The sequence below is a fragment of the Echiichthys vipera genome (assembly GCF_963691815.1).
Source record: "Echiichthys vipera genome assembly, chromosome: 16".
Lineage (NCBI taxonomy): Eukaryota > Metazoa > Chordata > Actinopteri > Perciformes > Trachinidae > Echiichthys > Echiichthys vipera.
Genome location: NC_139841.1, coordinates 24,250,634 through 24,276,299, shown reverse-complemented (window position 1 = coordinate 24,276,299; position 25,666 = coordinate 24,250,634). Strand labels below are relative to the sequence as shown.

The 25,666-nt window shown below is 40.3% G+C and overlaps 3 protein-coding genes across 4 annotated transcripts; 1 reads left to right on the top strand and 2 right to left on the bottom strand.

The window, feature by feature from the left end:
* Positions 1-1,881: 1,881 nt before the first annotated feature.
* Positions 1,882-3,607, bottom strand: foxd1 (forkhead box D1). The gene has a single exon (XM_083929980.1). The coding sequence runs from the start codon at positions 3,402-3,404 to the stop codon at positions 2,343-2,345; it is 1,062 nt and encodes a 353-aa protein (XP_083786106.1). The 5' UTR covers positions 3,405-3,607; the 3' UTR covers positions 1,882-2,342.
* An 8,418-nt stretch (positions 3,608-12,025) lies between these two features.
* On the top strand, positions 12,026-18,990 carry btf3 (basic transcription factor 3). Of its 2 annotated transcripts, none has more exons than XM_083930329.1 (6): positions 12,026-12,085; positions 14,388-14,456; positions 15,849-15,962; positions 16,054-16,255; positions 17,500-17,559; positions 18,470-18,990. In XM_083930329.1, exons 2-6 carry the CDS (start codon positions 14,388-14,390, stop codon positions 18,514-18,516), a joined length of 492 nt encoding a protein of 163 aa, XP_083786455.1. In that variant the 5' UTR covers positions 12,026-12,085; the 3' UTR covers positions 18,517-18,990. The 2 variants fall into 2 exon arrangements, with proteins under 2 accessions (XP_083786455.1, XP_083786454.1); XM_083930328.1 differs by having other exon boundaries at positions 12,037-12,148.
* A 504-nt stretch (positions 18,991-19,494) lies between these two features.
* On the bottom strand, positions 19,495-25,279 carry ankra2 (ankyrin repeat, family A (RFXANK-like), 2). The gene is made up of 9 exons (XM_083929240.1): positions 25,220-25,279; positions 24,758-25,074; positions 23,388-23,546; positions 23,238-23,303; positions 22,265-22,362; positions 22,052-22,177; positions 21,795-21,861; positions 21,550-21,630; positions 19,495-20,527 (listed from the first exon to the last, which is right to left on the bottom strand). The coding sequence occupies exons 2-9, from the start codon at positions 25,038-25,040 to the stop codon at positions 20,472-20,474; spliced, it is 936 nt and encodes a 311-aa protein (XP_083785366.1). The 5' UTR covers positions 25,041-25,074; positions 25,220-25,279; the 3' UTR covers positions 19,495-20,471.
* Positions 25,280-25,666: the final 387 nt, after the last annotated feature.

The window sequence follows — 25,666 nt, the reverse complement described above, 5'->3', positions numbered from 1 at the left end:
GAATATCACAGAACCGCAGACGCACTCTAGTCCGTTATAGAGAGATAACAGATATATCCCAGACATACTAGTATTTTTTATAATATAACACCAAACTGCATTAATTACCCAGATATTATTTAAATATAGCTTACCATAAAATACCATAAATAGCATTGGCCACAGACACGATGTAAATCCCCATATGTCTATTTATGTGATAGTGCGGCGTTTGGAAAACCCTCCACGCGGCTGCACACGTTATTATTATAATGTGTCTTATCGCAATATATTTTTTATTATTGTATTTTTTTGTTTACTTGATCTATTTGTAAACAAGCCCATACAGTACAACTGACCTCCTTCCCTGCTACTATCCCTCTTTCCCTTTAGCGTGTGTGTGTGTGTGTGTGTGTGTGTGTGTGTGTGTGTTTGGTGTGTGTGTGTGTGTGTGTGTGTGTGTGTGTGTGTGTGTGTGTGTGTGTGTGTGTGTGTGTGTGTGTGCGCGCGTGTGTGTGTGCGTGTGTCTCTCTCTCTCTCTCTGGTTGCGTGTTACATCATCACGCAATAGCTGTCCTCCCGTGGCCTAGTGAACTGGCTCTAAGCGCTGCACCAATTTAGCTATCTACTACACACACACGTTGCTTTGAATCAGGGGATGCAGACACACGCAGACGACGGGCGCACACATCCAGTCACGGAAGCAGCGCGGCTGTACAGTATGGGCTACTACAGAGCTCGTGAAATATTCAAACATAAAAAGGGGGTCTGACACAACACATGCAGCATCGCACAGGAGTCGGGGCTCTGCAGCTCCAGCACCTGCTTAGGACTGAAATGTATTGTGGAAATCCATAATGTTTGTTAATAGTTTTAAAATCCACGTCTTTATGGTGCGTAATTATCTCCTGCGTAAAAAAAATGGCACGTCTATTTGGCTTTTCGTGTCAACACAGTACAAAAGATATGGCCTTTCCTATACGGGGGCAAAGTAAAGGTGAGTAAACACTAAAAATGATGAGTGGATTAAGGTGGTTTGAGCTTCCACTACATCTCTGCACACGAGCTCTGTTGGCCCCGTGGCACACCCGAGCGAGACTCCAAACATTTCATTTTCTCTGGGGGGGAAATAAAAAGTGTGTCAAATAAGAGCACATAATGAAATATTACACGAGGAGTGTTTTCTCAAGAGGTGCCCAGCTGTCGACATCAGCACCGGTGTAATCACCGACCTGAAGCAGGCAAAACACAGCCCCTGTCTCACCCCGCTGACACCTTTCTGTCCGCTCACCGTAATTACGAGGATGAGTGTGAGAGAGGTCAGATGGACACGCAGGCCCCGTGTGCGCATGTCCAACAGTGTGCAGCACGGACAGTAAACAGCGTGCAGCATCCCCGAACCCACCGTATAGACTGTATGAAACGTCTGATCTGAGCAAACTGTTTGATCACATGAACAAATGCAACAAATAAATAGATTTTTTTTTATGGTTTTCTGAAATGAAAACTGGTTCCAACCCCCACTCAGAGTCACAGATGCTCCCACAGCCTGTTCAAGTTGCTGTTACTGTATCAGCTGCTTAATAAGCACAATTCAAATGGAAGAAAAGATCACGAATAACCCTGCAACTTGAGTTTTTTGGCAACAATATTGAGCCTAATTTCGTCCTAAGCATAAACCTTGGAGTAGCAGTAGAGGCACAGTGCTTTTTAATAAATGTATTTCCAAACAAATTAGCTTTTTTTTTTGTAAAACGAAATTTATTCTTGTTGAAAAACAAACTGTGTAAAAATATCACACTTCAATTACACAATACTTGCCAAAAATGTACAATGTTTCATGACTGAAATAAACACACACTGCATATTATTATTATTATTATTATTATAAATGTATGACTTTGCTCTGTGTTGTTGTTCTTTTTAATACAAAGTTCAAATCAAAACCATTTAAAAAAGTTTTGATTTTTTTCCAAACCTATAGAAAAACATGGGTGTGTTTGACACGAATACATTATTAGCCTATCTTCAAAAACATGTGGTGATTTATAAGCTGTCCGTTAAGTCGTTATCCTGAGACGCCCTAAAAACAGTGACTGGAACGAATGAACTCATGGGGGAAATACAAGGAGAGGGTCGTGGTCAAAAGTCTGATTCACACCGAGAAGAAAAATAACATAAATATATATTTTCAAACAGCATGAATAGAGGCACAAATAGTGTTTTTCTTATGTCCATTATTCAGCTGCGTGCTATCAAACAAACATACAAAAATAATCCTACCTTCAAAGAGGGGCGTTTTTTGTTTTTCACGCTGTTTCTTTTTTTTTTTAGTGTCTTGGAAAAGTTTCTTGTTAAGACATTTAACAGTCGCTAGTGCCGCTGACAACTCTGCTCGGAAAGTTTTCTACCGGGTGTAAAACAGCTCCGGGGTGCACGCTCTGCGGCTGGCTGCCCGCTGCAGGCCCCAAGGAGGACGGTAAGACCGGGATAACGGCCGGAGAAGTCCTGGAGGGGCTCAGTGACCCCCCGATGATACTCTCTATGGAGAAGGGAGACCGCTGCACCGGAGAGCTGGACTTCTGCACCGGGACTGCAGCCTGCACGCTGGCCGAGCCCAGGCTGGAGCTGAGCTGGGGATAAAACCTACTCCTGGCTAAGTCCGTGGTGGTGGGCATCAAAGACGGTGCGGGGATAATGGTTCCCGTGTGTGAATGTGAATGCCTGGAGTGCTGATGTTGCTGCTGCTGCTGCTGCTGCTGAAACGCAAAAAGTGCAGAGTGTGTGTGGTACGACTGGAGCTGGATGCCGTATCCTCCGCAGCCGTACGGTCCGTACCCATACGCAGCGGCTGCGGGGAGAAAACCGCTGTGTTCCCGCAGCAAGTCCTGCGCCTGCTGCCGCTTGAAGCGCTTCCTCCGCCTCAGAAAGCTCCCGTTGTCAAACATATCAGCCGACTCCGGGTCTAAGGTCCAGTAGTTGCCCTTCCCGGGGTTCCCAGGCTCCCTCGGTATCTTCACGAAGCAGTCATTGAGGGACAAGTTGTGTCTGATGGAGTTCTGCCAGGCCGGGAACTTCTCCCTGTAGTACGGGAAACGGTTGCTGATGAAGTCGCAGATCTCGCTGAGAGTGAGCCTCTTTTTGGGACTCTGCAGGATGGCCATGGTGATTAAGGCGATGTAGGAGTAAGGGGGCTTCACCAGGGTGTTCTTGCCCACCGGCTTGTAGGTATCCCTTGAGGAGGTGGAGCTGTCCAGGCACGGCGGAGGAGGAGAGCCGTCCAGGAGGATGCCGTCGTGCATCTGTGCCACCTCGTCCACGTAGGAGCGCGTCTGGTTGTCTCCATCCTCCCCTTCGCCGACCACGTCTATGTCGGTCTCTTCCGAAAGGATGGAGGCATCCGACATCTCTGAGCTCAGAGTCATGGCTCACACACACGGCTGTGCCCTCCGACGCCAGATGAGGAAGACGATGAGATGCAGAAGCCGCCCTGCCCTCCCTCTTCAGAAACTCATATGAGGAGGGGGAGAGGAGAGGTGCACGTGTCGCCGTCGGTGAGAGATGTCCCCCTGTTTTCTCGCTATTTCCATATGTTTTCGGGGGGTTATAACGCTGGCTAACGACCGGTCCCGTTGATGCCAGACAGAGAAAATGCGCCGGGGAACCTGCAAACGGGGCCAAACCTGAATCACAGAGGGGGCGGATCTTCTCCCGGTATTTATACCGCCGCCCTGATCACATGGCACACGGGGAGGAAACGTCACCGGGGCAAATGAAAAGAGAGAGAAAAAATTAAATAACACAAAAGGTCTTTGAAAATTAACTGAGTGGTTTAAAGAAAAAAAAGGGGGAAAAAGTTTGGTGTGGCCTGCATCCTTTTTAGTGGTCAGTGCCGGTGGCCTGTAGTCCGCATTAATCTGAAGCTTTAGCGTTTCGCGCAAAAATAGATGTTGGGAGATTAAAAACAAATCTTCAGGAGAGTGTAATTACTGGTATGGGCATTGCTGAGTTCGAAGCGGATATCTTGACAAGCGTTTTATTCATTTACGCGCGCATTGAGGGCGCGCACGCACATTTTTAATGCGCAGAAACGATGCGTCAAAATACTCTGGGTGAAAAAAAAAAAAAGGTTTCTGCTTGAATTTAAAATTGAATTTTAACCCGGGATGTTTACTGTGAATGGCTTCTGAAACGAAGTGCCGAAGACTGGCGGCGTCGGCCTATACCAGAGGCAGCTCCGTTTGCGTGATCCGGTAGTTATCTAGATTATCCGCGAGCCATTTGTAATGGAAAAGAGTCAGCTGTTAACTCGAATCAGTCACGGGTCACGCAGAGCATGCAAGCCCCACATATAAGGCCTCTGCCGTGCGTCTGGAAGCATGGTGCCGTGTGTGTGTGTGTGTGTGTGTGTATATGTGTGTGTGTGTGTGTGTATATGTGTGTGTGTGTGTGTGTCTGTGTGTGTGTGTGTGTGTGTGTGTGAGACAATTTATATTCATCTTATTTCATTTGTAGGGTTAGGAGAAATTAGGAGGATGGGGTGAATATTTTAAATTGGTGTGAAAAATTCTTACAGGTTGATCACATAAAAGAAAAAAAATGGTGATTTAAAATAAAAGTTAAGAGAAGTTCAGCAAAATGCATTATAGTACATAATATAATTGTCTAGATCTATATTAAAATAGATCCTAAATAAAACCCGAGGAGCTCAAACACTTGTGTGTATCGGTAGCTCCACGTTTCACACTCATTAGATGAGTAAAAGTGAGGTAACTCAGTATGAATGTGGAGGATATTTTACTTTGATTTAATTCGTTCATTTCACTTTAAATGTGACTGTTTCTATGGTCGGCTGATGATTATTTTTCCAAGTGGTTTCCTTTTGGAAAAAACAGCACGTGCTCCTATTTTTTGATGTGTTTTATTTTGTGCAAAAACACTTGAAACAAAGCGAGCATATTTACCAAACATCCAACTCGGCTGGGTCTCATCAAATAACAATAACAATAGTAATAAGAGCTTTAACAAACTTTTACTTCCACCTTTTCTGTTCTAAACAGAGGAGCCCGTTTTCACAAATGCGACTAACAACAAACAACATTTATACTTCTAATAAAACTCTATTCATAAGGTTGGGATGACTTTATTCCAGGGTGATGGATGTGTTACTGTGACTGTGAGGCCCTGCAGTCACTTCTCAGAGGTTCCCATTGGAGCGGCGCCATCTAGTGTTGAACCCGCGTCACAGTTCACACATTTCTGGATTTATGGCTCATAAAAGTTCAAAACTGCTACAGCTGTGTGTGTGTGTGTGTGTGTGTGTGTGTGTGTGTGTGTGTGTGTGTGTGTGTGTGTGTGTGTGTGTGTGTGTGTGTGTGTGTGTGTGTGTGTGTGTGTGTGTGTGTGTGTGTGTGTGTGTGTGTGTGTGTGTGTGTGTGTGTGTGTGTGTGTGTAATACAGAGTTTATCAGACCTATCATAATAAAGCTCTAAATGAAACTGAGCTCTAAATAATAATAAATAATAAATATTTTACATGCAAACGCTGTTAATTTAATGAGAAACCTTTTGAGGTGAAAAATAATAATAAAATAATGTTTTCTGTAATTTCTGCTAACACTGTTATGTCCCTTTATATGAACCCATGCAGGCAGGGCTGTATTTTATATATTAATCATCACTTCAGTTTGAAATAACACACTAGTCTGCACTATCACATTTAAGAAACTCAGTATACTCTACATCTATTAATGATATATAGATATAATTATAATCAATTCATTTTTAATCTATGGATAAAATACAATCTGATGAAAAACCTCTACAAGTTACACACACACACACACACACACACACACACACACACACACACACACACACACTCACACACACTATCAGACTTACTTAATAATTCAGTTAATAGCGTTGTATTTATTATTAAAGTGAATCAGTGCCGCTCACAAATGCAGACACGGAGTAACTGTTGCAGAGTAACTGTTATTGTTTGAATCCAATAGGTTTGCGTCATCACTTATCATAAGCACAATAATCAATAAGCAGTCCGTGTGAATTGCGCGTGGATCTGCGTCAGCCTCTACTCAACCAATGATGTTTTAAAAGACTCCATTGTGGTTTTTTCAAACTTAACCAATAAAGAAGTTAAAACGCCACTTTTTTAAAAAAGCACCACATGGATTTTGCTCAGTTGGACGCTTTATTTCTCCAGCAGAAACCAAAATACAATGGTTCACGAACATGTCCGAAAAGTTAGTTCAGTTAGGACACGAGCTGCTCCAAATCAAAATGAGCCTATTTGAATTTAAATAAGTGAAGTTTGCAGAGCCAGAACTATTCAATTTGAGCCTGATGTGAGTGACACTATCAGAAAATTGAGCCAGCATCACGACACATCCAGCAGCAGCAGCGGCAGCAGCAGCGGCGGCAGCAGCAGCAGCAGCAGCAGCAGCAGCAGTCGTCGCATGTGTGGTAAACCGCGTCTCAAGTGTTTCTAAATTCCCCCTCTGCGATCCGAGGGTGCCTGTTCCGTGCCGCGGCGCGTACGCTACCCAGAAAGAAAGCACTTAGCTGGTTAAACGCGATCCCTGCTCTGCTCTGCTCTGCTCGGCCTCCTGCTCTGACTAAACCCCCCGAGTGTCACCAGCACGGCCCGTCAGAGAGGGGTCTGCGGGGCATGGGATTAGTGTGTATCACATGGAAGAGGCGAGACAAAGTACCGCACCAGCAAAGGTTCTGTGCTGCAGGAAAAAGAAAGAGCCTGGAGGCTTTGCATGAAAACTATCACATTCATCCAGAGTTAAATTAAATAAAAAATAGTTTGAATAAAAAGTTTAATATTTTACAATTGCATTTCAATTTAACGGGGATGCTTTGAAATGCAAAACTAATGACAAAACGTGTTGCAGGTTGAATTCTTGCACTTGAAGGAGACAAACGCAAACGCTTTGACAGTGGTCGGGTTTCTCAATATCTTATTTAATATATATTTATATTAAAAAATAACATGGCTCTGGACTGCCGTAGTGCCATATTGAGCTTACAGTTTGTGCTATCACTTGTTATACTTTTAAATATTATTTTTTATTACTTAACCAAACTCTGACTGGCTCCACACTTTCGTATAAGCAAGTCTTTTTTACATTTGTATTTTTTTTCATTTTCTAATAAATAATAATAATAATAAACAATAACAGTTTCCGAAGAGTCATTTAACGTGACACAAACATGTAATAAAAGTGTTCATATTTTTGTGCAGAATATGGATACAATATGAGGCCTACATTAAAGGTCAGACCCTTATTTAGAGCCAGAGACAACAAACATCAAAAAGGTCCATAAACTGCACGACAGGAAAAATAAACTGTTGTTATTATGCATTTATATTTATAAATGCATATATTTAAGTTAGACTTTGTGTCTGTATTTGCATGTGTTGTACCTGTAAGCTTGCCTAAAGGTTTATTGTTGTCTAAAAGAGAACATGCGTATGGTTTATGCTATTTTATTAATGTGAGTGTGAGGTGAGTGCAATATATTGTGCAAATATTCGCTTCATATGGAAGCGTCTGATAATTCATCACTTTATTCAGTTGTACTTTCACTTAGTTTAGTAAGAAATGCTTCTAAACCTTTAACACTGTTTTCACTTATCGCTCCTTATCACTTATTCAGTTTGTACTTATTTTATTTCAATCTGCTGCTAAACTGCACGCTGCGTATTGTTGTATATTGTATAAACCTACGTTTAACTACAATGTCTTTTGCACTCTGTCACACTTAGTTATTGTTTGACTCATTTGACGTTAGCTTTCTTTTGATTTGATTAATGTTTTTATGCTTAAAGTCACTCTGATCCTTTCTCACCTTTGTATTGAAACTGTTGAACAATAATTTCCCTCGGTATAAATAAAGCTGGAAAAAGAAACTGTTATTATACATTTATATGTATAAATGTATATATTTAAGTTAGACTTTGTGTCTGTATTTGCATGTATTGTATCTGTATGCCTACCTAAAACTTTATGTTGTCTAAAAGAGAGCATGCGTATGGTTTATGCTATTGTATTAATGTGAGTGTGAGGTGAGTGCAATTTATTGTGCAAATATGTGCTTCATATGGAAGCGTATGATAATAACACAAACAAAACAGGAAAAAGAAGTGATCACCTCATCTTCATTATTATGCATATGGTTTGTAAGGGCATTATAGTGGAAATGCATTCATTATTTATTTAGTCTGTTTGTTTTTTACACAATATGTTTAGGAAAAATAAAAACAATGCATATGTGTCATTTTAATTAATTAACGAAGATAGACTGCTTCTTTAGACTCACTGTATGGCTGACATCTTACATCACACACAAACAGAAACAGACACCCTCAGATTCTCTAGTGTCTCACTCTCACTGGACCAGAATGCAATGACGTTGCAAGACAAACACACACTGGATCTACTGGAGTAAAGATGATCCGAGGTGATACATCCTTTTGAAGTTAGAGAGAGCGTTTACATTGATATCATTTCCCTCTGTTTAACCCAACACGTCGCGCACACACACACTCTTCTTACTTTTTCACCAAAACCTTTCCACTTAAACCATAATAGTTGAACCTAGACTGAAGGACAGAAGGTGAAACGGTCACATACTGTAAGTTTTTGATGGGGAGACTAGTGTCATGTGCACATCTGGATATGATGTGCTTAGGTGGTTTATGGAGAATAGAGCAAAAGGATCTTCTTTTTTTGCCTTTTGCAGGCTGAGTTTGAAAATGAGTGTGATCTAAGCCTGTCCTCCACCCAAAAATGACCACATAGGTCGTTTGATCAAGGAGCTTATTACGACCCATAGGCACGTTTCGAGGTTTAGCGGTAGTGTCAACCTGTCCTCCACCCTGGAGGACTTGTTGGTGTGATCCCAGCAAGGGCCTTCTGACTTCTCCACAGGTGCCTAACATGTCCACGTCTATTGTAACTTTGTAACAAACTATAGATCTATCTAAAGGGATTATTATCAGCTGCCTGAGCCTCTTGTGCTTTGTTTGATCAGCAGTGGACTATTTTACCAAACAAGCAAGCAAAGTAGTGGGAAGATTGGTTTGATTTTGAACTGTCTTCTCTTTGAGGTGCTTACAGACTTGAGGAGAGTTAAACTGAATATTGTGCCGAAAATGCATGCAACAAAAGTTATTCCAGAGCCCTTTGCAAAGTGTTTATGTCATCCCCAGAATAGAACAAAAGGTTCGATCCTTTGATAATCATCCCATCAGCCATGATATCTGGAGCCCAGAGGACTTCTGTATGAACAGGACGAGGGTGTCATACTATTGCTTCTAATCAGCAGGACACATTGTTTTTACTGTGTATCTGGCCCTACCATCTGGAGGTGTCCACCTACTAACACCTCTCACATTGAGGTCCTTCGAGGACACCTCCTGTTTCCAATTCTGCAGTTTGCAGGAAGGAAAACAGGGGGTTGTTGCTCTATAGTTGGCATTACATCACAATGACCTGACAGAAGAGCACTGAAAATAGGCTACACAAGTACAATCCTTACTTCAGCAAGCAATCAGTTCACTTTCCACTCCATCTCAAACACCTCTGCATATTGTGCTTGTGCATGTGTCACAGTTCAAGCATTACCCTCTTAGAGATCTGGCAAAGTAATTACTTAAGTAAGGAAGCGTCATTGGTGGATTATGAGACAATGGGCCCCTGAGCACAGACATGCAAAAAGGCCCCACCACACAGGAGTAAGACACACAGACGTTATGGTTGTTTCTGTTTGTGGTTGTTTCTGTTATTATTTACACACCTCTCTGTGGTTTGGTGTGTCACTTCATGCTTCTTTGTGTTCATTTTACACCCCTTCCTGTTTGTACATGTCGATTTTAGTAGCATTTTGCAGGTAAATGCCAGGAATCATGTTCAGGCGATCCATGTTTGCAGTGAAGCAAATGGTAAAGGTGACATAAGCAGAGGTTCGGGCTGCACAGACTTGTTTGGGGATAGCCTGGCATGCTTGTTGTCTAATCAGAATGAATGCTTTTTATCATTAAAAGGTGTACATAATGGATGTATTACATCATTATTTAATTTGTGGTGTTAAACAAAGCCAAATGTCATTTTGATTTCATCTGATTGTAACACATTCTAGGGGTCTGTATGAATGAATGAATGCTTTATTTCAAACATGTAAATAAAAAAGCTAAAAGAACAAAACACAATATTAACTTAACATGTCTGAAGGTAGGAATAAGAAAGGAATAAGAAGAATCAAAAACCTTATTTAATCCCACCCCTTTTTCATTACTTTATAATATAAATCATAATTAATGGTTTCATATTTACATCATATCTTTAACTCTTTCGATTACTATTTGTAGCATATGTATACTTACACACCACAAAATAAAAACATACATATTTACATATTCATCATAGAAAATAAACAAGTTGCAGCTTATATATATATATTTAAATATGCATTAAACAATTCAAATTGAATTTAGTCTCTGGGGCATCCATAGACCCCAACCTATAGCTCCCTGGTTAAACCTTTACATTTGATCAGTGATGGAAGAAGTACTCAGAGCTTTTACTTAAGTTAAAGTAGTAATACCACACTGTAAAAATTCTTTGTTAGGAGTAAAAGTCCAACATTCAAAATGTTACAAAAAGTACAAAAGTATTAGCATCAAAATGTACTTAAAGTACAAAAAGTATTTATTATGCAGAAGGGCTCATTTCAGAATATTTTATTATTATATTCTAATTATTGATAGATTAAAGGTTGAATATGGAGAATGAGCAGAACACCGCCATCTAGTGTCTCAAGATCGTAGTCGCAACAACAAAAAATAATTCCAGCAGCCGGGTTGCCATGTTTGTTGCCCAGTTGCCTGCAGGAGACCGGAGTCTGTTTGAGCCTGTTTGAACCCGTCCGCTCCGGCAAATCACGCCATAAAAACAAGTATTGCAGAGGAGTTTGACTGACCGTTACCGTAGCTGTTACAGCTAAGAAAACATGAAAGTAAGCATACCGATCAAGGGGAAATGTAGCCATTTCGGCGTGCGTTTTAATGCAGTTGAACTCCTTTATCTCAGTCCATGGAGTGAATGCTTGGCCTATATTGACTCTGGTTTTTGTCTGTCTCCGCTCACTCAGCTGCTGGGAAAAATAACGCAGCTGCAGGATTGGCAAACTCTATTTCACCTGTGCCAGCCTACAGTAGCTGCACCAAACAACAGACAACCGTGGCAACCCTCAATGCCGGCAGTTATTGACTGCTACAATGTAAACAGAAAGTGGCAGAAAGTCAGTTTCAAACCCGTCAAAAAATTTGAAAAAATTAATTAAATCAGACAAATATTTTTATTTGGAAAAGCAATAATTTAATCCAGTATCCCTCAAAACGTGTGGACCATAAATGGAGCGTGGACTGGTGGCTGGAGAGGTGCCAGTTCATCTCCTGGGCACTGCCGAGGTGCTGTTGAGCAAGGCACCGAACCCCCAACTGCTCAGGGCGCCGGTCACTGGCAGCCCCCTCGCTCTAACATCTCTCCATTGGTTGCATGTATATAGGTCCTGTCTGAGCATGTGTGTGTATTTTGTGTGTGTAATATGAAAAAAAAAAATAATAGAGTGAAAATTGAATTTCCCCATTCGCGGGACTAATAAAGGAATTCATCAAACTTTAATGTTAATATAACTTTAATGCTGCAGCTGATAAAGGTAGGGCTATGTTTGTTTTTTACCTTATATTCTGCTGTGTAGCTTAATGCATAAACAATATATGCTATTTAATTTGTTGATAACATGTATTAATAATCAGAATCTGTAAAGGGGCTAAAGTTACCAAATACATGTAGAGGTATAAAAAGTACTATATCCCTCTGAAATGAAGAACATATTTAAAATAGCAAAAACAAGTAAAGTACAAGTACATCAAAATTGTACTTTGAGCCTGCGAGGATGCACTCGGGGCAACAAAAACCCACCACTCCATTGCGCTTTATGCCCTACGTCACTTCCTGCCTCCTCTCTCGCTTCCATCTTGCTTCCCGCATGTGTCTGCTGTTAGTTTACAGGTCAGTGAGGAGCTTTAAATACCTTCTTCCCTGCACTGTTTCCCCCCGAACCGACGGCAAGAGGTAAACGAAAGCCTTTTCTCACTCGATGGCTGAAATCTGCCGGGGTTTGAAGCTAACGTTACTGACGCTGTGTGTGTGTGTGTGACAGGCCGCCCACTCCACTAGCTCACAGTTAGCTAAAGAAGCTAGCTAAACTTAGCATACAAGTTGTTGCTTTAAAAGCTAAACCACACCTTGTTTCGGTTACACTGGCTGGCTGAATTAGCCCGTAAACGTTATCTTTAAACTACCTGTCGTTACCTGTAGTGAGTTTTGGCCCAGCACAGCCTTATGTCATGTGGCTCCCCTCGCATGTTGTCCACAATACAGACATCAGATAAAGGGGAACCGTTAGCTTAACGCAGCTAAACCTAACTTAGCCGCATTTGACACTGACAGCCTTTTTAAACGTCTACTTACTGCTTTGAATACGCTGACGACCACACCCACTCCAAAGTCTCTTCTACCTGTGTGTGTGTGTGTGTGTGTGTGTGTGTGTGTGTGTGTGTGTGTGTGTGTGTGTGTGTGTGTGTGTGTGTGTGTGTGTGTGTGTGTGTTTCATGTGGGAGAGGAAAGGTGCAAGTATGCCTAATTCATCTTAACCACAAGTCAAGGAGACTAAAACCCATAAATGCCAAGTAGCATGCACAATCAAAACAAAGGCCTGTAAAAACAAAGGAAATAGACCCTTTTTAATGGAATTGTATTGCTAGGCAACAGCCTTGGTCCTTGTTAACTTCCTCTTAGTTGTCATTCACTGCAACAGGAATCAGACTTGGACACAATTAGAATAAGTATGTTTACAACTCTGTAAAGGCCTATAGGATAACAAGGATGAGTACATGCATATAAACAAGTAGAATCCAAATTGCGTCCAGATATTGTTTAAAAAAAAGACCCCAACATTATCTTATTTATCATGCCAAGTTGGCAATATCTAGGAAACTGTTACTATTGCATGCAACGCTATGACTTGATGTAAATGTTGGTGTGGTCGTGATGTTATTTGTGTGTTTTCTTTTAAATTAGTTTATAGTTTCATTTATACGGGCAAGTGTCTTCTCATACATTTGCTTGTCCACACTAGTTCAATCAAACACAACAAGTCTGCCCATGAATTAATAATGATTCTACTTTATGTTTATTATTGATGGCCGGGCGATAATTCAGCATGAGACTTTATCCAAATGTATCACCTTTGAATGGAATCAATAGAAACTATATAGTGATTCTTATTTTAACACACGTTGACGTCGTATAAATTGACAATAAAAAACACGTTAACACACATTCAAACCTCTCCGAAAATGTCAGTTGATAATTGCAGTTTTGGTCTTATTATCCAAACCGTCATATTGCCTAGTAGGGCGCCAAAATACACATCGTCAGGAGTATGCTAAATAGACTATACCATGTTGTTATTGAATATAGACTATTAATTTATTGACTAACCAGAAAGCAGGCTATATCATGATCTAGGCTATGAAGTCCCGTATATTGAGATTAAAGATTTCATCCAGAACATCCAGCCCTAGTGCATTACATCGACAGTTGTTTCTAATATTCTGGCCCTCTGCACATGTGCTCAACAGAAACTTCCAAACGGGACAATAACAATTCTTAGTAATGAAGTTGACATTATGTGCAATGAAGTTTTAAGAACGATGGGGCAGCCAACTAGTTACAGAAAGGAAGGAAAAGACGATAAATCATTCACCTGACTTTTGTCACCGTGCCATCGTCCGTTTTCTCTTTCCATTATCCCTTACACACTAAAAGTGTAAACCATTGTTCGTCCCGTGCGTCAGATTTTCCAACAGACTGTGTTTGCTCAGATCAGAGCCTCCTGTCAGCACATAAACGATCCAGGTCACACCAAGCGCTAATCACTAAAGCCTCAATTTGTTATTTGACGTCAGACAACTAAGATTTCCACTTTGTTTTGTAACAGATGTTTTATTTTTAGTGCATTGCAGTATGGCCATTTTATCTCCATACTTGCATGGTGTGCTTTGTGCCTTGATGCCACAGCAACCACATCAAGTGTTCTGAATTAACCCAAACATGTTTTTCTGTCTTGACCGTTTTATTTTTAGCTGTTTTAATTCATGTTATTATAATGTTTGCAAGATGTACAATACTGCAGTATTACAGTTATTTGCTAAATATCCAACATGTGTTTAAAAAGTTTGTTAAACAATGGGGGCTGTCAGTATGAAGATACACTAACATAATCATATGTGATGTACTTTTTTTTTAGATGAAAGAATCAATTATGAATCAAGAAAAACTTGCTAAACTGCAGGCACAGGTCCGCATCGGCGGAAAGGTAAGTGACTAAATAAACACATTAACACAGGTTACATGAAAGCTTTCTGCTTTCTCTGCTGTTTCTTAATGCTTCAGACATGCTCCGTTTTCAAGGTCTGGCCCCATGTTGTCAAAAGAAATGCTCCGACTGAAGAGAAGCGATGACCTGATACACTGTATGTGTGAAAGAGAATTTAGATCCTTGGTAATCTGCTGACATAAGGCTGTGATGTCCGGCGGTGCAGACTTATACATCTAGGTAGTTTCCATTAGGGATGATGGACATTATAAGCAAAACTACTATTTGATATTTACTGGGAACTAATCGACTCTTCTTCCACCCGTTGGGTCACCGTACTTGCAGACTCGCAGATTTGCGGGTGCGTTCCCGGCAAGTCTGAAGTTCTGAAGGCTGTCCAAATCCACAAGGGGCCTTACCCAGACTTCTTGTGGACTTCTAAAGAGTATACACGGGGACATACATCACCAGACTTCACTGATTTTACCACCCACAATTTGTTACAATATGGGTGTGACGTTATACACAACGTATAAAAATGTATTTTATCATTTAAGCATGACCTATAAAATCTGTTTAGTGTAATGCCAAATATATATGTCTTTAAAAACAACAGGCACGTTTTGGCATGATTACTGCGTACATGTGGTTGTCGCTCGGACGTTTCCACAGCAACGAATGAAACAGACTGGAGGCCTGTCTAACAGCTGCCTTGCAGTCTCTCGCCCTCAGAGGCTAGACTTGATGACACTGAACACGTCACGTCACAGATGTGTATGTATGACTGAAGTCCGGAGGGTTGACATTTTGGATTCAGCCAAAGTTACAGCATGCTACACGACAACACTAGCAACATGGTTTTAACATTAGCCAACACTGAACGGCTGGGATTGGACTCTCAACTTTGTTTCACTCCAACTTTCTATAAACGATGGATTCAAGCTTCAACACATAAATCATGCGATAACAGTACAAGCACGCTGGTGGTTGTATTATCATTAGTTTTTGCATGTTTCTCCTGTTTGTACAGTAGAATTGAGCCCATCTCACAGCGCTGTAGCAATCGCTCTACTGGCCTCGTGCAGGAAATAGCCTGTTATGCCACATGCATTTTATCTGTGACGGTAAAAACAAGGGCATACACGATGATAGTTAAACTATTAACCTATCCCTGGTTTATATCACAACAATTTTATCTATAATTTGTGTTACACAGCTGCATATATTTAAGTCAACCGTGTACTGTGGGCCAGAGAGGGAATCAGCTTTAAGGACAAAAAAAAGCCCCATAATCTACCTACAAGTTATGTATACAAAAGAGGATGCATTCATAGATTATTTAAAAAAAACTGGAGGTTTTCACAAAATGTGTTTGTATGAATGTCCCTGTAGGGAAGTGCTCGCAGAAAGAAGAAGGTCGTGCACAGAACAGCAACCGCAGATGACAAGAAGCTCCAGTTCTCCTTAAAAAAACTCGGCGTCAACAATATCTCCGGTATCGAGGAGGTAGGCATAATCTTTCATCTCAGCTTTGTCCCACTGTGCCTCAGCACTGCTTGTTATTATGCCAACGCTGTAAAATCACGTTGTGTTACAGGTCAACATGTTTACAAATCAAGGAACAGTCATCCACTTCAACAATCCCAAAGTGCAGGCCTCCCTCGCTGCCAACACTTTCACCATCACTGGCCATGCTGAGACCAAGCAGCTGACAGAGATGCTGCCGGGCATCTTGAACCAGCTGGGAGCCGACAGCCTGACGAGCCTCAGGAGACTCGCTGAGGCCCTGCCCAAACAGGGTCAGTAAACTATTCATATTCAAAGGCTGAATATGTAGAATCTTTATTAAAAGCTATATCTATTTTTCTTTTAGAATAATACACCCACGGTGCGTTTTGAGGGGTACAGAATGAAAGTATTGCTCTTCAATTAATAAATATATTTAGTCTGAATTAATACTTAAAAAATTTTTTTTTGACAGGTGTGAGAATGAGTCTGTCACGTTTTGTTTACATTGTACTAGACAATAGCTGCCGGCATTGCAGGTTGCCAGGTTTGTCTGTTATGCCACAGAAACAAGGAATAATTTTGAGTTGAGAGTTAGCTAGCTAATCGATAACGATAAATACTGTTGTAAAATTAATTTATAAGTCAAAATTTGGCGTTACTGTGTATGGTTATCAGTCGGCATGGTGCAGGCTGATCGTTTGACACACTCTGAAAATGAAGCTGGCTGCCCAAATCATTTTTTTTGTTGTTGCGACTACGATCTTGAGATCCTAGATGGCAGTGTTCTGCTTATTTTCCACATTCAACCTTTTAACTTTATTCAAACATGTTGGATAAAGTCAGAAATGTGCATGTAGCACACTGTGGCTGGGGTCATCGACTACATTTGTACAAGAGACAGAATTGTTTTAAGCAGGCACTGTAAGGGCCAGACTTTCAAATACGAATATCAATGACACAATTGATACTTTTATTAGCCTTTATCAGTGTGAACAGACACTGAAAACATGGGAAATCATTTAATTTTAAATGGTCTTTCTACAATGAAGTCGCTACTACAGGGACCGACATTATCACGCATGAATACAGTTGAGCTCATTGAATCCACAACCCCAAAACTGCCTGCCCCAAACGGCATTGCAGGTAAATTGGGTGTGTCTGTAAAGGGGAGACTCGTGAGTACCCATAGAACCCGTTTTTATCACCAAAATGTACTTTGGAGTGTGCACTACACAGTTGGTGCCAATGTTGCCTTAGGTCAACTTGTTTCATGATATAAATATCTAAACTCTAACTTTAAAACAGAGCCTGCAACAGCCTCCAAGACAGTAATGTCGGCAGAGATCACCTGCAGTCCTGCGGGTCTCTGGGGGCCGGATACGAAGGCACTACAGATCCATAGCTGTGTTTTCTGTTTAGTCAAACTTGTTTAAAGAGATGAGTCTCTGCTTCCCTCAGGATTTAACCGTAATTGCTTCTGGCCACCATTCATACTACTCTTCAGGCGTCTCACAGATGTTTTCTGTTCTTGCAGCTGCAGATGGAAAAGCGCCGATTGCAACAGTAGAAGAAGAAGAAGACGACGACGTTCCAGGTGAGCGCTTAAATGTCTCACCTTGCTTTACGCTCGACTGTTCACGCACAGAAGTCTGTTCCAACACTCAAGATAAAGCATGACTCATGCGAAGCCTTTTTTTGGAAAGGCTTCTTCACATTTGTCCGTTAAGGGTTGAGGTTTTTTCTTCCTTTTCTCTCGGTTAATAACCACCGCAGGTTTGTTTTTCTTTGGGCTTGGGAAAGGGGTCAAAGCAAGGTGATCCATCAATGACTTGAGGGTGATGGTGCAACGCAGGGACATGTTTGAATCTCATGCTCCATTGTTTATAAGATCTTAAGATCCAGTTTGCTTTTCTTTGTGAGGAAAATAGGCCAAACACATGAGGTTGCCATTACAATAATCCCAGTTTTTTCCCAGGACTGCTCTCCCCGTAGCCCCGGTTCTCGCAAATGTAACAAACGATTACACATGCATTCGGCAATAGGAGCAGTCGGAGCCCGATGGCACTGAGGTTAACGGCCATCGCCATCATGTTGTTATTGGAGTTAAGTTTCCTTTTTGTTCTTCCACTGAAGGAACATGTTTACTCAAGAGTTTTTGAATTGTTTCCATTTTAACCCTCGACCCTTTGAGCCAAATCGTTCAAAGGCGGATTTCTCACGTTTCACAGAGTAATTGAAGCCAACTTTTTGATGCTTTACGCCATAATTTTTACAGCTGCTTTCGGTGGTTGTGAAGGACCCCATCTGTCGCGCACATTGCACTCTATGTAGGAGCAGGGGGAAGATGAGCAAATCATTTGGATTGCATTACACCTAGTATCGCGTTTCGGATAAACACGCTTTTCCTGAACGGGGCTCTGGCACCTCTCGAGTCATTTGTGCACATGGACGCGGCTCTCACCCTATCTCAATCCATTTACCACTGAATCTTTTGTTGTTTTCAGATCTGGTGGAGAATTTCGACGAAGCATCCAAGGATGAGGCTAACTAGAGGAAATGGGACTCTCTGGAGTGTCAAAACTTGACAGGACCATGTGAGGCACAAGATGTTTTTCTGTCTGTTTCGAGAGGTGGAAAGTTGATAGTTAAAGAACCAGAGAAGATGGATAATCTGTCAGCTTTTGGCTGCGAGCCTTCTGTAAAACGTGCAACACCCGAACAAAGTACTTGCCTAACTCCTCAAGTGAATTATTTTTGAGTAATTTTCTAGAGTAGTACCAGGAGGAGCAGTATTTGTAGTGTAAGGTTTTTTAAAGTACTGATTCCACTTCTTCTTCTCCACTAGACTCTCCAAATGCTTGTTGTGCTCTGTGTGTCCAGTTAGAGTGAGAGACTGTGTGTAAAATGTGGTGTTTAATGCTCCCGCTGTACATCTTTTTTTCCTCCTTGTTACTGAACCTGAATTCTTTGTGGCCTCACTCAAACCACCATATCTGGAATAAACCTTTGCTACTGTCAATATTCATTTTTGCTGGTTTTCTTTTCCTCAAGTAGGATTTACAACAGCTCAAATACTGGAGTTGCCCTTCTGTCGTCAATCATCAAGCGTGCAGTTGGATCTTTGACCAGAGTGTTAACACTTTTATTCAGTTCAGTTAAAGGAGCGCTTCGCTTGAAAACCTTTCTCACTGCTTGGATCAAGACTGAATTACCTGCATCGTACCTATAAATAAAAGTACTTTCTCGTATACTCTAAAGATACACATACAGGATACGACTAAGACATGACATTCACCAATCTGTCTGTCGCTGTATTTTTCAAGAACTGTTCATTCGATGTACTTCACACTTGGCAGGTGTGTTGCCGGGGACACAGGGTCGTGCATTGTCTAATTTGATGCAATTTGGACACGTGAAACATTCGATATTAAGACTTTGAACAAGGAAACGGCATCTGTGTAGCAGTTTTTTACAGCTACTATACAAGTGTGTTTTCCCCATAACCGTGACTCTTATGAATGCACTTTAAAAAGATATTTTAATTAAATAACAGCTTCATATCAGTGATTATAAACAGTGGTTTGACCTTGTCGACTTGCAATCAGATAAATATCTGTACAGAATGATGGGTGATACTGAGGTCAGCACAAGTTATTTCTTGACACACCACTTATGGTATAAAACACAAGCACCCTTATATAGTGGCAAGCAGCTCCACCACTCCTAGTGGGACATTTAAATGAGGTGCGAGGTCTTTTAAAAGTCACGACACATCAGTGGACATTAGCATCACGATACACGGAAACAAACTTGCATCAATATGAGAATTTTATCACATTACAACACAATGTCTAACTCATTAAAATAAATAAACTCAAAACAACCAACAAAGATCTTCAGGGTCAACAAACACAGCACATACGTATGTCAGTATGTATTTTCAATGAATCCACTGTTTTCTTCATAAGAGCAAAAAAAAGCCTTAGAAATGTGCTCACTATGAGGACCAGACGGTATGAACATGAGGCAATTCAACATATTACATTAATATTCTTTTACTTAAACGGTTTCTTATCGAGGTTAATAAGTTAGTTTGAAAAAAACAAAACTTCCATGACGGGGAAAGGATGGAACAGCCAGTGGTGGCATGAAAAGTGATAACAATAAAATACTTAAAACCTCTATGCTCAGTTAAAGCGAACTCAATCCTACACTGCACTGCACATTTAGCAGCATACTACAGGTGGAGTGCAGTGCATGCTGGGTTGTAGTGAACTCTTTTTTTTTTTTTTTTTTAATCTGTCAGTGTCAGATCAGATTTGCTACTCCGCGTCCAACGTGAAAAAGTGTAAAAAGTAAATTTCGTTGAAAGACGTTCAAAATCGAAAACTCACGGCACAAACCTTCATGTGCACCCTTCCAACTGAGTAATGCGCGGGCGTGCTACGTGATTGTCCAGAGCCCAGCGTCGCCCCTTCGTCATTTGTCTTCCTCAAGTGTCGCAGTTCATTCCCTGATCCCCATCAGTAACTTCAGTAAATGTGCCTCCATCACCTGTTGAACTAAGCAGGGAAACAAGGTGTTTTATTGTACAGAGCTGTGCAGTTCAAAGTGAATACTTCCCCATCCTTCACTCCCAGAAGAGAGACTAAAATGAGATTCATGATTTTTCTTTACCGCAGTCAACAACTGATTTTTGCTTGGATCACATTACAGCATGACATGCGTTTGCATTTAGAGGAAGTCCTCCCTTTTCTCACTTCTGGGTTCATTATGAGGATGAAAGGTCACTTTATTGAGTAGAAAATAAGTGAAAATAGTTTTAGTTTTCAGTTTATTTCAATTATATTATTCTCTATAATATGACCCACCACTCATATGCTGCGGCTGTGGTGGTTGGGAGGTTCTAAGTAGACGTGACTTTCAGGGCTGGGTATCAGTACTTAACACCTTTTTAAGGTATCGACTGAAATAACTCAGTACTGACCGTACACATCTCCAGTCAAAAGATACATGATTTCAATCCTTTTGGTACCAAGATCTACAAAATATAGAGCTCTTTATGTGGTTTTGCTCACAGCCAATCACCACAATCGTTCTTCGATTTAATGCGGCGTGTGATTGGCCCACTACCCCAGCAGCTACAACTCATACAGTCTGTGTTGAGCACGCTGTAGTTCACAGAGCTGGCAGTTCAGATAGTCAAGATTAATTTTTAATTGTCATATGTACAGTAGAAACAGATGTTCACCACACAATGAAAATCCTACTTTTGTCATCCTCCATTGCACAGTTAAATAAAAATACTTAAAAGTAAATGTGCACTGTTGTGCCATAGTGGATATTAAGTACATTGTGTAACTTGCATTGTGTATCGGTATCTGTCTCATTGCAAGAGTCCTGGTACCTTTAACTCTTGAAATGATACCCAGCCCGAATGACTGTGTTTAAAGGGACCATTTAAATAATAGAGAAAGCTGTGAGAAAGAACTCTTATCCACTTCAGGCAAACATCCGCTCCGCCTGTGTGTATGGTTTATACCTTTAAATTTCGTCTCACACTGTGTGTTTAATTGACACTTACCATTCCGGTGGCCCATAGCCACAGCCATGTCCATTGCATTGAATCCAGAATCCGACTCAATGGTAGGATCAGCACCATTCTCTGGAAGACATACAAATGTACCAAAACTTTATTTTTGTACATGTTAGACCTAACACAAAGCATTTCCAAAACACAAAATAACTGCTGTTTATACTATCCTAGACGTAATACAGATGGATATTTTTAACCACAGGTGTTAGTTTCAGTAAAAGACGTGTCCTCACCTAACAAGATCTCAACACAGCGCACATGGTTCCCATGGACAGCGTACAGCAAAGGGGCTCCTCCATTCTGAAACCCACAGAGGGAACGTCACAACCAAATAGGCCGACGGCTCCACAGGGCTTCATTTTATACATTTGAACACTTAACCTCCAGCACAAAGTGAGGGAAAAATCTCCCTTATAATATATATATATTTTCTCTCATATGCAACTTAACTACGTCTAGTGAACATGTGACAAAAGCTTAGTACTCTTACCCAGTCATATTCATTGACATCAACACCACAGTCAATGAGCATCTTCACAATGTCAGTGTAGCCCTTACTGCAGGCCAACGACAATGCACTTTCCCTCCCTTTGGCCAGGAGGTTGGGGTCCGCGCCCTACGGAGAAGAACGACACAGAATTTAAGAGCACGCTCTGACATAATAAAACCATGAGATCTGAGACACACATCTACTTTTGCATACGTTCTGGAGAAGAAACTCGACCACAGCGATTTGTCCGTGTGCAGCCGCCCACATCAGGGGGGTGAAGCCTTCTTCATCTTGGAGGTTGATCACAGTCTCTGTTAAAAGGATACATAAAGAGACGACACCGTCACTACTTACATTTTCATCACCGTACCTGATCGTTCTTTGCAGGAGTGCACTGAGCGAGACTCGCTCGTTTGTTAGTTTGTCTTCAAAGTCTTTGATGTAGGTGTGATACAACATTAGACAGTATAATTACATATTACTTACATTATAAAACTCGAATACCAGTTCTTGTTTAGCATGTGATATATGTGAAATAGTAACACCAACAACGACAGCGATTTAGAAAATCAAGTGACCGTTTTATCATTTTTTCCCAACAAAAATGTCAATTATTATCTGGATCCTGCTTCTTAAATTTGAGTATTTCCTCATTCATCTTTTTATTTTTTACAAAACAAGACGTTTAAAGACATCACCATGGGCTCTGGGAAATTGTGGTCAGTTGATAGACAAAATGATTATCAACCAATCAAGAAGTAAATGGTAAATGGACTTGTACTTATATAGCGCCTTTCTAGTCTTCTGACTACTCAAGGCGCTTTCACAGTGTATGTCACATTCACACAGACATTCACACTGATGGAGTGGACATCTACAGACCATCTAATGTAATGTAACCATTCACAACACATTTACACACCCATGCGCAGCACGGGGAGGAATTGGGGGTTCAGTGTCTTGCCCAAGGACACTTCGACATGTGGACGGGGGGAGGTGGGGATCTAACCGCCAATCTCTCGAGTGGAGGACGATCCACTCTTCCACTTAGCCACAGTCGCCCAGGAAAGGAGTTAGTTAGTTGCAGCCCTAAACAACAGTGGTTATGAGTTCTGCTTAAGATCATTTCACCGCTGCGTGACTGTGACGCATTATACCCGTGTGACGACCCAGATGGGGAGCCTACCTTGTTCGATCCTGCTGGCCAGAAACACCATTTCCCCCTGGGCTGCAAGCTGATGAATGGACAGAGCTGAGAGGGAAAACATGCATGTATAGATTAACTTCACGTTAGATACAATTCATTAAATGACATTTTAATGACTCGGGTACTTACAATGCACCAAAAGAGGTGTGGAAGAAACCTCATTGCCCCGGTGTTTATTGGTGAGCGTGGTGGACTGTTTGATGGGGGAGAAATGTTTGGTGGTGGACGGCGTGTAAACATGGCGCACTTGTATACCCGGGGAAGGTGAGGTCTGGATGTTGCACTCAGCTGAAAGAGAGAGATTTTTGCGGTTAGTAAGCACACGCAAGTTACAGCCTCGTACATCATGTCACAAGATAACCAAAGCGTGATTCTTTGATTTAAACTGTTTTTATTTGATATCAATTTTTATTTCATACAGGTGAAAAAGAAAAATGGTCATACAGAAAATAATAATACTACACAACTTAAAAGAATGGGGTAACTGGGTCTGATTCATTGTTAGTTAACAGCTTCCTCTGTCATACATTTATTACTATTTTTATTCCTTTATTATTATTATTTTTCCAAACTCAACCAATTATTTTAACCTAAAAAGTATCTTACTAAATAAAATGTATTTCTCAAATATTAATTTCTTTCATATTTATTTAATTTAATCAGAAAATATAAACTTATTGATACATTTATATCAAAATTAATTCAGAATTTAAAATAAATAAATCAATAAAAAATATAAACTTATTGATACATTTCTATCAAAAATAATTCAAAAATAAAAATAAATAAATCAATAAAAAATATAAACTTATTGATACATTTCTATCAAAAAGTAAATTCATTCAGAATTTAAAAATAAATAAATCAATAAAAAAAAAAAAAATTGAGTGGAAAAAAGGGAAAGTAAGAAAGGCGAGCCACCTTTCAACAACAACAACGTAAATTAAATTGATTTACATAAAACATAAAATGACATTCAGGTAAAATATTAAAGAAATTAAAAACATGCAAATTAAATATTTAAAACATATAGATTTATTTAAAATAAAATAAAAAATATATAATTTAATTTTGTTTTATTTAAAACAATTTAAAACAAATAAAAAAATAAATAAAATAGAGTGGAAAAAAGGGAAAGTAAGAAAGGCGAGCCACCTTTCCACAACAAGGTAATTCAAATTGATTCAAATAAAAATTAAAATGACATTTAAGGTAAAATATTAAAAAAAACTAAAAAAAAATGCAAATTAAAATATATAAAATTAAATTAAAAATAAATAAATATATATATATATAAAAATGCAAATAAAAATGACATTTAAGGTAAAATATAAAAAAACAAAAAAAATGCAAATTTAAATATATAAAATTAAATTAAAATAAATAAATATATATATAACCAATAATATCAAATATTGTGGACTTAAAGGCAGTAAAAAAAAAAAAAAAAGAATAAATAACAACATAAAACAGTAAACAAACAATGCTAAGTGGCTTACCTTTAAATAAAACCGAGGCCACCTCCAGGTCGGAGTTCACCTGGTCCTGGATGTTCTTGCTGTCCTCCTCGTTGAGCGACTTGACAAACCTGGAGCAGACGTTCATGTCGAAGCGGTTGGGCAGGATGAACTTGATGCCCATGGCCACGTTTTGGGTGCCCGGGTCGTCCGGGCCCGCACCCACCGACTGCTCGGTCTTGATGGCACTCAAATCCGGGATGACACAGATCCCCTCCATGTCCTCCGCTGCCCCACCGGAGGCTGCCATGGTAACGCTGTCCATACCTCACCGAGATTCAACTGGAGCCTCCGTACACCTGAAACACACACACACACACACAATTCATATTAAAACTATTTCTGACGTACAGCGTTAACGTTAGCTAACTTTGGCTCACGGCGTCCATGTTAATACAGAAGAAACTATGCTGTTATTAATATTTTTATAAAGACGTGTCTTACTCGATAAGTCATTGTTTTATTTAAATATCCTCCTGCTGCGGTCACCCCTCTTTGTATTCCTGTGTTTTGATGTATTTGCGCATGCGCGAGTTCGGGCTACCGTCAAGCAACGGGTGCATCTACTATTTACCTCCCGCTTTTTGGTTCCGCCATCGAGCTGGTAGGAAGTGTGCGTTTGTGCTCTGAAATAAGACATTTCTTCATATTTACAAATGTTTTTAGGCATTATCTGGAGCTCTGGGTCTCAAACTGTGGTGCTTGTACAACTGGTGGTACTCAAGCTCTCTTCGGTGGTACTAAGAAAAGGAACAAACAGGAAAACATTCAATGCTGAAGGAATAGATAGATAGATAGATAGATAGATAGATATATAGATAGATAGATAGATAGAGGAAGTACTAAAAATAAGATTAAATATAAAATACAAAATATGAACAACAATAAAAT

Bases quoted from the DNA above. Each gene is read 5' to 3' on its own strand.
- btf3 (XM_083930329.1), top strand. From the start codon at position 14,388: ATGAAAGAATCAATTATGAATCAAGAAAAACTTGCTAAACTGCAGGCA. The intron at 16,256-17,499 runs GTCAGTAAACTA...CTGTTCTTGCAG, and splicing joins TGAGGCCCTGCCCAAACAGG to CTGCAGATGGAAAAGCGCCG. The intron at 17,560-18,469 runs GTGAGCGCTTAA...TGTTGTTTTCAG, and splicing joins AGAAGACGACGACGTTCCAG to ATCTGGTGGAGAATTTCGAC.
- ankra2 (XM_083929240.1), bottom strand. From the start codon at position 25,040: ATGGACAGCGTTACCATGGCAGCCTCCGGTGGGGCAGCGGAGGACATG. The intron at 21,862-22,051 runs GTAAGAGTACTA...TGTGGGTTTCAG, and splicing joins ATGTCAATGAATATGACTGG to AATGGAGGAGCCCCTTTGCT. The intron at 21,631-21,794 runs GTGAGGACACGT...TATGTCTTCCAG, and splicing joins CTGTGTTGAGATCTTGTTAG to AGAATGGTGCTGATCCTACC.
- foxd1 (XM_083929980.1), bottom strand. From the start codon at position 3,404: ATGACTCTGAGCTCAGAGATGTCGGATGCCTCCATCCTTTCGGAAGAG.